The sequence below is a fragment of the Stenella coeruleoalba genome (assembly GCF_951394435.1).
Source record: "Stenella coeruleoalba genome assembly, chromosome: 6".
NCBI classification, from domain to species: domain Eukaryota; kingdom Metazoa; phylum Chordata; class Mammalia; order Artiodactyla; family Delphinidae; genus Stenella; species Stenella coeruleoalba.
Window position 1 is genome coordinate 11,974,300 of NC_137151.1, and position 12,054 is coordinate 11,986,353.

At 48.4% G+C, this 12,054-nt stretch overlaps 1 protein-coding gene across 9 annotated transcripts in view; it reads left to right on the forward strand.

Annotated features, from left to right (window-relative positions):
* CLASP1 (cytoplasmic linker associated protein 1) overlaps positions 1-12,054 on the forward strand; it is a 267,526-nt gene that overhangs the window by 27,285 nt on the left and 228,187 nt on the right. For all 9 annotated transcript variants that reach the window (XM_079924259.1, XM_079924263.1, XM_079924261.1 and 6 more), the window contains one exon: positions 7,565-8,044. In XM_079924259.1, the coding sequence (XP_079780385.1) occupies positions 7,850-8,044 (195 nt within the window). In that variant the 5' untranslated portion in view covers positions 7,565-7,849. The remainder of the gene's footprint in view (positions 1-7,564; positions 8,045-12,054) is intronic.

Consider the following 12,054-nt stretch of genomic DNA (forward strand, 5'->3'; position numbering starts at 1 on the left):
ACCGACCCCCTAGAGTGGTCTTTAAAGGGCTTGCTGAGGAGGTGACTTTGAAGCTGAAGTGACAGCCAGGCCAGCCCAGGCATAAGGAGAATGTTTCAGGCATTAGGAACAGCAAGAGATAAGGCCCCGAAGTGGTAAAGAGTTTGGCACCGAAAAGAGGCCCGTGCCTGTGACTGGTGTTCAGAGATATTTGGCTCGGACATTCAAATTTGGGAGGCATCGGTTTGATAGGCATTTAAAAAATTCATGGAAATGCATGCTTATTATTTTTGGGTGAGCTTTGGGAGAGGAGCAGAGATGGTTAAAGAGACTTGAGGAGGTGCAGCCAGAGAAGTAGCAGGAAGGCATGCTCGTTTGTGGGAAATTTTGGGGAAGGAAGGAGGGGTCAGTTTTGGGATGCCTCCGAGAGGCGGGGTTAGTGAAGTAGGTCTGCCAGCAGGGCCGTCACTCGTGCTCCTGACCAGGGTGGCTGCAGTGGATGGGTGGCAGGGGGCCCGAGGGGAGGGCCGCAGGGTGAACAGGGAGTGCCTCCGTGCAGCTCGCGGGTGTAGACAGCTGCTTACAGGGGCTCAGCCGTCCCTGGTGTCACTGATGGAAGGCCTGTGAGCTCCAGGGGCCTTGAGGAAGTGTCTCAGCTGCCGGGAGTCAGCCAACAGAGGGGAGCTTGCAGGTAGATGCTGGAGAGCAGGCAGCTGAACAGGTGGAGGGGGCTGCCCTGGGTCGCTGGTGACCGTCCCAGGTGTCTCATCCTGCCTGCTTTACTGAGCGAGCAGCAGGTGAGCCGGTCAGGAGGGAGCAGCAGGGTCGGGTAGACGGGCGTCTGCGGAGAAGCCGGGAAAGCTCTTTGGGAGAGAAAGGCAAGCAGAGTTGCCAGAGAACGTGAGCTGGAAGGCTGCTGGTGGCGAAGGGCTTTCTGAAGTTTGAGATCAGTTTAAAACCAGCCTGGTTGGGTATGTGTGTCTTCTCTTCCGCACGGTCACCCCTGCAGGCCCGAGAAGGCAGCCGCTTCAGTGTGTCTGGTCCACCCAGGGTTCGGGATTACTAGGCAATGACTCCTGAGGGAGAGAGAGTGGAGGGTAGCTCCATGCTGTTGACACCTCTGTGGAATTTAATGCAGACTCAAAGGAAGGTGAGACTGGGAAGGAGTTCATGGAATCGACGAGGTTGAGGCAATGCACTTGAACAAAAGAGCTGGAGGGACGGGCAGTTGTGGTGGGAAAGGAGGATGGCATGGCAGGGAACTGAGGACCAGGCCAGGAGGGCTTGCTGGGGCCTAGAACAGAAGGCTGAAAGGAGCGGATGTTGTCAGCCGAGGGGTGGTGAAGCCGCTACAGGAGATGAGAGGAGCTGGGGAAGGAGGCAGGGAGGCTGGAGGCCGCATCCGCAGTGGGTGAGGAGTGACTGGGGGAGTGACGCGTGAAAGCCGGAGGGGGGGGGCGGGTGCTGCATCTGCCTGGTGTGCGTGGCAGGGGCCCATCCTGAAGTGCCCCGCTGAATTCCCTCGGGCAGCCGCTTCTCCTTTCTCTGCCACTGTAGCACCATGTCCAGGCCCCCGGCTTAGGGCCTGTCCCTGTACCGCCACCACCGCCTGCTTTTCTGTCTCGTCCTTCTTCCAGGCGATGACCTCCTTGAGGGCCTTGACCATGTCTTACCTTTTGTGCTTTCCAGGAGTTAGCCTGGGGCACTTGTCACACCGCTGGCCCAGGGTCTGTTCACTGAGTGACTGTGTGGCTACCAGTGAGTGGACTGTGGGATGTCCAAGGAGGAGAGAGAATCACTGCTGGCGGGGCACGGCCGGGCGTCTTGAAAGGTTCACACCATATCGTAATTATACAAATGAGGATAAGGCAGAAAAATTGTCTTATTGGTAGAAACAGCTGCTTTTGCCTACTGTGGATTGGTTCTGCTCGTTTCTAGTTTTCGGGGTTGGCTTGTCATTATGATGCCTGCTTTCTACATATTTTCCAGGGAAATTTTTGATGTGCTTATTGATTCACTGGTGCTGGTAATTTAAATTGTACTACTTGATGCTGTGATATGGAATATTATTTTATTGAAGCTTCCTGAGTGCTTTGTAATTTGATTTCTTGTTTCTTAATCCTCTACTTCTCATGCCCCATATAACTTTAACATTTTCATGTTTGAGTTATTAAGTACCCATACTTTGAACTTTCAGTGAGGCAGTGGTATATAGTATTGTAGTATAACAAAAATAATACTAACTTTGGGGCCAGACAGATCTGATTTTCAATTACCACCCGACAGTTATTAGCTTTAAAATCTTGGGCAGGGTTGTTGTTGTTTTTTTTTTTTTTTTTGCGGTACGCGGGCCTCTCACTGTTGTGGCCTCTCCCGTTGCGGAGCACAGGCTCCAGATGCGCAGGCTCAGCAGCCATGGCTCACGGGCATGTGGGATCTTCCCGGACCGGGGCACGAACCCGTGTCCCCTGCATCAGCAGGCGGACTCTCAACCACTGCGCCACCAGGGAAGCCCCTGTTTTTTTTTAAAATTTTTTTAGCCTAACCTTTCTAAGCTTCATTTCTTTATCTTCAAAGTGGGAGTAATGGGAATGCCCTGGCGGTCCAGTGGTTAGGACTCAGCACATTCACTGCCGTGGCCTGGGTTCAATCCCTGGTCGGGGAACTGAGATCCCGCAAGCTGCACGGCCAAAAAAAAAAAAAAAAAAAGTGGGAGTAATAATGCTTGCCCATCTCAGAGGTATCTCACTGTCTCTGTTGCCACACTTCTTCCCTCAACCGTTCACAAGTTTCCACATCCCTCACTTGCTTAGGCTTTTTCCCCCTATTAAGTGCCATAACTGATGTAGGACATCCTGTCCATGTTTCGAGACAAAGCTTAGACTGAGCCTTGTCTGACTGGTTTTGACTTGGTCATTCCAGGCCTTCTTGATCCATCCCTTCTCTAAACAACCACAGTACTTATTCATAGCCCTTATTTGGCAGGTGTGGCATTCTATCTGTGAAGTCTGCTAACTGTGCATCCTGTGTTTGTGGGGTTTTTTTTTTTTTTTACTATTTATTTGTGTATTTGGCTGCACTGGATCTTAGTTGTGGCATGCAAGATCTTCGTTGCGGCACACGGGACCTTTTCGTTGTGGCATGTGGGATCTAGTTCCCCGACCAGGGATGGAACCTCGGCACCCTGCTTTGGGAGCGTGGAGTCTAACCCACTGGACCACCAGGGAAGTCCCTGTGTTTGTGCTGAATTCTCACATTGACAAGCTTTTTGTGAGTACGTATCTCTTGTTCTCTCCAAGTAAGTTGGAAGCGTTTTCAAGTCAAGTCATAGATTATAGTCATTTCTTTTGTATCTTCTGTAATGAGATGTGATATATGATAAATTGATGGTTAAATAAAAGTAATCAAGATAATGGGTAGACAGAGAAGACAAATGTATTTACCCCATCCATGTAGTCATTCTACAGATACCCACTACATACATGACTACATATATGTTAGGTTGAAGCACATGGCTCCAATATTTTGTGGCTCCTTTTAACTGGTAGAATCCATTTGCTCACATTTTTGTTCTGGGCTGACCTTGTGACTTGCTTTGACCCATAGAATGTTGCAGAAGTGATTTGCACGTTCTGTGTCCTGGGCCTTGAGAGGCCTGGCCACTTCCCTTCGCCATCTTGGAATGTTCCAACCACGTATAATGAACTGCAGACTATATTACTGAGTGGTTAGAGGTCACGTGTGGCAAGAGGTCCAGCCAACAGCCAGCATCAGTGCCTCAGACATGTGGGTGATGCCACTGTAGACTCTTCAGCTGTAGTCAGGCTGGCAGATGACAGCAGCTGCCTGAGTGATCCCAGGCAAGATTAGCAGAAGGACCTGCCAGCTGAGCCCAGCCAGTCTAGACACTTAGGAGAAATATTAACTCATTGCTGTTTTCGGTCACGAGTGAAAATGGTCCTACCTTGAACTTCTCTTATGGAGAAGCCTGTAGTAGACGCAGAAGATCAGAGCTCACAGCTGGTTCTGTTCTCTGCCCCTGTCCTCGGCACTCGTCTATGGTTGTGGCCCAAGTGCCACAGAGTAGGGACCGTAAGTAAGGGATCGAGAGAGGATCTATTTTTTATTATTTATTTATTTTAATGTAAAGTACTTTTTATTTTATTTTATTTTTGGCCACACCACGTGGCATGTGGCATCTTATTTCCCCGACCAGGGATCCAACCCGGGCCCCCTGCCTGGGAAGTGCAGAGTCTTAACCACTGGACCTCCAGGGAAGTCCTGGAGCTATTTTTTAAAAATGCCCTGTGCAGGGCTTCCCTGGTGGCGCCGTGGTTGAGAGTCCGCCTGTCGATGCAGGGGACACGGGTTCGTGCCCCGGTCTGGGAAGATCCCACGTGCCATGGAGCGGCTGGGCCCGTGAGCCATGGCCGCTGAGCCTGCATGTCCGGAACCTGGGCTCTGCAATGGGAGAGGCCACAGCAGTGAGAGGCCCGCGTACCGCAAAACAAAAAACAAACAAAAATGCCCTGTGCAAGCCCTTCCCACCCTTAATCTTACTTAATGAATGTGGAGCCAGTATTCTTCCCATTGCCACTCAGGAAGGGCAGAGTCAAGACTGGAGGCTGTCTCACATGTGTACATTACATCAGGCTGTCCTGCTGTGTGTTTCTTCATTCTTGCTGAACCTGGTATTTTTTAACTTTTTCCTGTTGGCCTGCAGCAGAGTTGGGCTGCTTCTTGTGATGTAATTGTAAATGCTTAGGAAACTCTCCCTGGGGGTACACATATACTTATTTGCTTGGGTAGCTAAAAATATCTGTGCAAGGAGGTACAGGAAGCTAGCGACAGTCTTCACTTTTAGGTGGGGAAACGCAGTGGCTGGGGGACAGGCGTGGGAGGGAGGTCTTGTACTTTTGTGCAGGAGGGGATCATCCGTTACTTCTTTTTTTAAATTAAGGAGAAAAAGAGAGAACAGAGAGGACCAGTCTGCTTAATGCGTGAGGGCTTCTAGTATCTCATTCTGTGGGTTTCCTCCATAAGGAGTTTGTGACCTACTTTTGAGTGTGCTAAAGCTTTACTGCATAATTACCATCAAGAAGCATATACTTATTTGTTAGAAATCTTATAGAATTCCAACTGAAGAGGACGTTTTTATATAATATGTGTTTTAAAAATCACAGGAAAGAGACTTGAATGCAGGGCTCCTTCCTCCCTGGGGAGTGGAGACTTTACTCTCTTGCCTGTTGCTTCCCAGCTAAGCATGAAGTCTGACCTTCTTTCCCTGAGTCAGAACAAAACTAGGCCAGACTTGTAGTAACAAGGGTTTGAAGGTGGGGAAGGGAAACTTATGGCCATGCAACCTTAGAAAATTACTTACCTTTGCCTCAGTTTCTTCCTCTGTAAAATAGGGATGTTAGTATCTCCTTTATAGAGTGGGTTGGAGAATTAGAGATAGTCTGTACAGATCATCTAGCATAGAGCCTGACACCTCATGTGGTTGCTCAAAAACGGTATCATCATCATCATTGCTGGTTAGTGTCTGTTGATTTTAGGCCCCTTGAAGGAATAAAGGATATGAGATTCTTTTCATTGAGAATGAAAGGTAGATGTTTAGCGGAAGAAGGAGTGTATCAGTTATCTACTGTTGTGTAACAAAGCACCACAAATCTCGTGGCTTAAAACAACAATGAACTATTTCTTACCCTTTTGTGGTTTAACCTGGTGGTTTTTGTCTCCTTAGATGTATTTGTGTAGCCGCAGTCAGAGGATGACAGGAGAGGCTGAATGGTCCCTCCGTGGACTCACTCACGTGTCTGGCAGGTGCTGCCGGGTGTTTTTGAAGCATGTTGGTTCTCCTCTAATGGCCTCTCGTGTTCAGGAGTCTAGACCAGCTTTCTGACAGCACAGCAGTCACGCAAGCTCCACGTGACCTCTGCTCGCTCCTGCAGTCTCTGATTTCCCACTGGCCAAAGCAAGGCTCAGACCAATCCCAGGGTCACTGTGCGGGGATGAGACCCCACCTCGGTGGAAGAGGGAGTAGCAAAGCATCTGTGGCCCTTTTTAATCTATCACAAGCTTGACCTTATTAGAGCTCCTTCTTGGGCTAAAATTGGGCCCAGAAAGAAAAGATTCTGTTGGTTTCTCCACTTTTCCTGTATCACTGAACCCTTCATTAGTCCGACATAGGAGCTCATTAGGGAACTGGGGATATTTTGTTTGGACTAAAAGTTGGAGTGAAGGGTAATAGGTCCTTTTCTGTATTTGAAGTTCTTTCTTGGGAAGGAGGGACTAGTTTCAGAGTGTGGAAATGACTGGAAAGCGTGTATTTCCTCCATTTAAGGAAGGATTGCCACGTGAGACAGCGAGTCTTCTTGATTGGAAGTAAAGCAGAAGATGGGTAATTAAGTGCCAGGGACTTTGCAGGAGGGTTTTCCTCATTGAATGACTTGGCTTGTTTCTCATTCTAGAACTCAGAGAGAGCATTGTGCTTTTTTGCTGTGGGGAGGAATGGGGTGGGGGTGATGACAGGAAGGGAGAGATTCCCTGTGCTCAGACTGGAAGAGTCACCCTGCACCGAATTTTAACGTTACTTGATTTATAAGGTCAGCTCTACCTGCTGAACCCCTGAGAGACGGCGTCTACTGTCGGCGTGAAGAACGTTTCTATTTGGTACAGGGTCGGGGGGATGCTGCCTCTTGAAGACAGGTTTTCTGTGCGTCTTCTTGGGTTAGAATGGAAGGAATTGAGAGAAGAAATTGTAACATATAAATGTGTACAGTTGTTCCAGCAGCTGTAGATTAGATCGTCGGCCTGTTTAATTTGTCTAATGAAAATTATTTTGGTACTTTCCCCATATCATGTGTTTTGCGCTACCCCAAGCGCGATTTTGAGGTCTCCTGATTTTGTAACAAAACACCCAGCCCAGTTGGTGCTATTGTCAGTGGAGAACACTGTGTCAATAGAATGTGATCAGAATGTGAGCCTATTTCCTTTTCTCCCTCCATCACTCTTTGGAGGAAGAGGCAGGGACCACTACCTGCTCACCCTGTTGTGAAGCTGCTGAGCAAGAAGTTTGGTGCAGGTGCTGCCTTCGGCTTTGGTTAGTGTTACCGGGCTGGCCAGTTTGGTCAGTGGTGTTTCTGTGGAGCCTGCCTCACTTCCAGCACTTGGATTTTTAGAAAACTGAGAGTGAAACAGTAAGCTACAGTACCCACAGGATTCAGACACAGAGTGGTGTTAGGTTTTTGGTGGGAAGCAAAATTTAAGCTACAAATAAATCTTCCAGCTGAAGCAGATGATTGCTCTCCTGACTGGTGCATTTACAAACTGGAAAATTGTGAAAAACCTCAACCCACCAACTGTCAAGCTCATTGGCTCTTTGCTTTGGGCTTCAGTGTTCTTCCTGATAAAAATAATAATTATGTTATTCGGATATGGTTGCCAAGCGTTCATGCTTCTCGCTCCACTTGTGCTTATAAACGATGCTGCAGCGTGAGCTGCTTTGTCTGTGATTGAACGTTTCCGAGCATTGGAGAGTTTTGTTACCTGTGCTGATTTGTCGTTCTCTTCTCTAACTTTTCAGAATGGACTGCTGAATTATGAAGTATTCCAGACCCAGGAGGAGAACATCACTCTGCCACTCACTCCCTTCTCCCCTACCAGTTATTTAAATTGGACTTTTAATATCCTACCAGCTGCTCTTCAGACACACATGGTGCATTGTTGCCATTCCCCAGATTGCATCTCTGAAACACAGGCTCTTAGTAACCTTCAGCAAACAAAGAGGCCGCCTCCCGGGGACGCTTGCTGGGAGGGTGTCACCCCGACTGCCCTCTAGCTTCGGCTGGCTCTGGATTGGAATTCCACCATGGAGCCTCGCATGGAGGCCTGCCTGGCACAGGTGCTGCAGAAGGATGTGGGGAAGCGACTGCAGGTTGGCCAAGAACTGATAGACTATTTCTCAGACAAACAGAAGTCTGCCGACCTTGAGCATGACCAGACCACATTAGACAAACTCGTGGACGGACTCGCTACCTTTTGGGTGAACTCCAGCAATTACAAGGTAAGCCATGCGCTGGAAGACGCTCTTCTAGGTGGCCAGGCAGCCGTGGGGGATCAGAATGGGTCCTAGGAGAACCCTTTGTGAGCCGTCAGCATGATCCCTTGCTTTCCAGTAAGAGCAAGTAGAGTTTTCTTTGATTTTTGTTGGAGCTCAGAAAACCCCTTGTCCTTTAGCGCACTGAGAGAAGGCCAAGTGACCGGATAAAGAGAGGCTTTTATGTGGGAGAGGTTGCAAGCATTTGCAGCCTTGAAGTTAAAGTGACTATCGCGTCTAGCAGTGACTGGCCCTTCATGAAGAGCAAGTGGCTTCACCGATTTTCTCTGGGGGTGGAATTGGCAGTAGGATGTGGGCATTTTACCTGCATTTTAGCTGTTTTGAAGTTGGCCCAGGTACTCAGCCAAGGGCCCTCCGGTGACTTGTGTGTAAAGGCCTGGAGGATATCCTTTAGGTTCCAAAGATCAAGGCTCTTCAGGTGCCCTTGGCGGGTGGGAAGGGCCAGGCGGGGTCCCATGAATGAAAACTGGGCTGGGCTCAAAGTGCTGCAGAGGTGTCGTTTCCCCCCCTCGCCCTCCCCACCTTTAGTTTGTTAAGAAGGTGGCCCCTTTGGATCCGGTTGAGGGGGAAGACAGCGTGGGACATGTGCTAATAGGTGCTATAGACATTATAGACAGTCGGGCTTCCAGAAACAGAACCTTTTGTGATTTTTTCATTGAACCAGTCTTCTGACATGGATTCGGACTTGGAAAGGGTGCTTACAGGATTTCTTTGTTTGCTCTAGTATAGACTGTTTTCCAATTACATTAAACCTTGATCTTATCTAAGAGTCAGCAGGCTTTAGACTGGTTACCTCGGGCCCTAATAGTTCACTTAAAACTCGACATAAAATTTACCCTAATAGTCTTTGAAAGCCGAGCTTAAATTTCCTGTTTCATTCATCTGTTTTATTCATTTAGCTGAAATTAACAAGTGGTGGCTGCTGGGTGGTGGGAGCGTTCCAAAGGGGAGGGTGATAGAGACTCTAGTCCCTTACATTTTTGAGGTCTGGGAAGTCTCCTTGTCTGTGTTTGAATCACGGCTCCACGAACCTTTCTGTGTGCAAATCAGGATGCTTCCGGCTCAGAGTAACTGAATGCTGACTTAGCTGACTTAAAGTTATCTATCATAAGGAGATTGAGTAATTTCCATTAAGTCTGCATAGTTAATGCAATGGCCAGGGAAGAAGAATGTCTGCTTGTGTCTTTTACTTGGTACTTGGGAGGAAACCTTCTCTGAAGCTCCCCAGCAGACTTTTTTACATCGCATTGGCCAGAATGGCTTTGCGCGCCCACCATAGTATCGCTGGAAATGGACAGGTGTCCACGGTGGCCTTCAGCCATCATGCTCAACCTCCGGTTCCTACAAAGGGGTCCACCCTCCCCTGAGCGAAGCGTGTGGCCCTGTGGAAGAGGCGGGGTACTCGGATGGTATCGGACTCCTGATAGGAAGGAGGAGGTGAGGGATAGGAGTATCAGTCAGTATTAAGACTTGGTTCCTGTCTTCAAGGAGCTTGTAGTCTGGGGGGCGGGGGGGCGGAGTGGGCATGAATAAATAAGGGAGTGGCTCCAGTCAGTGTTGAGTGTGCAGTAATAGAGATGCACAGAATTTGGTGGGAAGACAGAAGAAGAAAGTAGTAACGTTGTCTGGAGGAGCCCAGAGGTTTGAAGACTGGATCTTTTTTTCGTAATAGGAATTGCAGAGTCACAAAGGAGTGAAAGGTTAAGACTTGACCCTTTGTGAAGTACTTTCTAAGAAAGACAGCTCGGTGGGAAGGAAAGCAGGAAGAAGGGGTTTGCTGCTGACTCGCGTGCCGTCATGGACAAGTCACTTTACCTGTCTGTGCAGGGCAGGTGTTTGACTACATCTTCTCTCAGGGCCCTCAAGCTCTAATATCTTGTATGACTTCATACCGATGGCTTTGGAGTCAAGGCCATGTCTTGTGGTTCTGATCTGACCCAGTGCTGAGCACCCCCCTGGTCTCTAAGGTCTCTAAGTATGGTGACTATGGGCCTTGTTCACACCTGGAGCCTAGAGCCCGGAACATAGCAGGTGCTCAACGAATCCTGGTTACCTGTGTGAACTCAGGAACTTAGGCATACTCTCGGCAAGTGTTCCTGGTTGCTTTACTGAAATCTGGAAACGTACCTTTTAGGGACCCATACCTGTGTTTTTCCTTTATCGTAGAGCAAGATTTCTCCTTCAGAGCCTGAAGTACACTTTAAGTTTTATTCGAAGGGATTCACTTTGTATTAAATAATTCTCTGAAGCTTGGCTTCTTGAAATTTTTTATTTTTAAATTCAGGACTAAAAAGATAAGAGAGGAAAAGGGAAGTACTTTTGGCTTTCCAAAACAGTAGTGCTTGGGTATTGTTATTCCTTTTCCTAGCAGGGAATGTAGATGAATGCAAGCACAAGGTCTTATTTAAACAAAATAGTTGGCTGAAGCTTGAATCACTTTACCTTTGAGTATTTCTTAACATGGTAGACAAATTTGTACCTGGTTTTGATTAAAGTTTAATAGCTATCATTTCTTGCTTATTTACCGTATGCATTCAGTATCTCATTTAATCTTCATAACACCCCTGCAAGGTAGATAGTGGTATCCTAATTTTATACATGAGGTCACTGAAATTACTGAGAATTGCAAGGTAATTTCTACTTGTGATTATGGAACTGGGATTTAAATGTAGGGCTCTCTGGGGACCTCCCTGGTGATCCAGTGGTTAAGACTCCATGCTTGCACTGCAGGGGGCATGGGTTTGATCCCTGGTTGGGGAACTGAGATCCCACACACCACGCAGCGTGGCCAAGTAAATAAATAAATAAGTAATAAAAAAAATGTAGGTCAGGCTTCCCTGGTGGCGCAGTGGTTGAGAGTCCGCCTGCCGATGCAGGGGACACGGGTTCGTGCCCCGGTCCGGGAGGATCCCACATGCGGCGGAGCGGCTAGGCCTGTGAGCCATGGCTGCTGAGCCTGTGCGTCCGGAGCCTGTGCTCTGTAACGGAAGAGGCCACAACAGTGAGAGGCCTGCGTACCGCAAAAAAAAAAATGTAGGTCTGTCTGATTTCCTAGCCAGTGTTCCTTTCAGAAGAATAGAGGTCAGCAAACTTGAAGAATAGAGGTAAACATATCAGGCTTGGTGGGCCCTGTGGTCTTCTTGTAAATATTTAACTAGTTTGGGCCATTATGATGCAAAGCAGCCCCAGAGAATGTGTTCATGAATGGGTGTGGCTGTGTTCTAGCAAGACTTAACGTACGGGAACAGGTAGAAGGTCAGTTGGTCCCCTGGACCGTAGTTTGCCAACCCCGGCACTAGCTAGAACATTGAGCACCTACTATGTGTAAATGCTTCTCCTTTACTGGTGGGAACCATTCGTGATTCAGCTGGGGGAAGAGCGAGCCTTATAATTTGCACATAAGTTGGGAATAACGGATCATTCATTTAGGTTAAATAGAACGCAGTTTGCTTTTGGAGCATTTTAGCTCTCTTGTGCAGACTCATTTTAGGGTCAGTATGCGATCTGCTAGCCTATTGCTGGTTATCTGCTGTGAGCTGGCTGTGATCACGGGTGCCTCTCTACACGGGGTGCTGAATTGAATCTCGGAGACAGAGTGTTGGGTGAAGTAGAAAAGAGTAACTTTATTGCTTTGCCAGGCAGAGGGGGTTACAGCAGGCTCCTGCCCTCGAAAACTAAGTGTCCCTTGAGGAGGAACCAGGACCCTGCCCCAAGGCTGCACTGTTTCCTGGCTGCTCCTCCCATGTCTCTCCAGCCCCTCCCTTCCTGGATTAGCAACCGGTGGAATCTGCCCCTCGGAACTCAGGGAGGGTCATGGAGGCTGAACGGAAGGGCTCCCCGTACCCAGGAGCCCCTACAGGTCCTGCTCAGTTTCAGCTTTGGACTTTCTTAGGTCACCTTGGGGAGTGAGTAGTTGGTTCTTTAAGTAATGTCCTCATACAGGCGGCACACCCTGG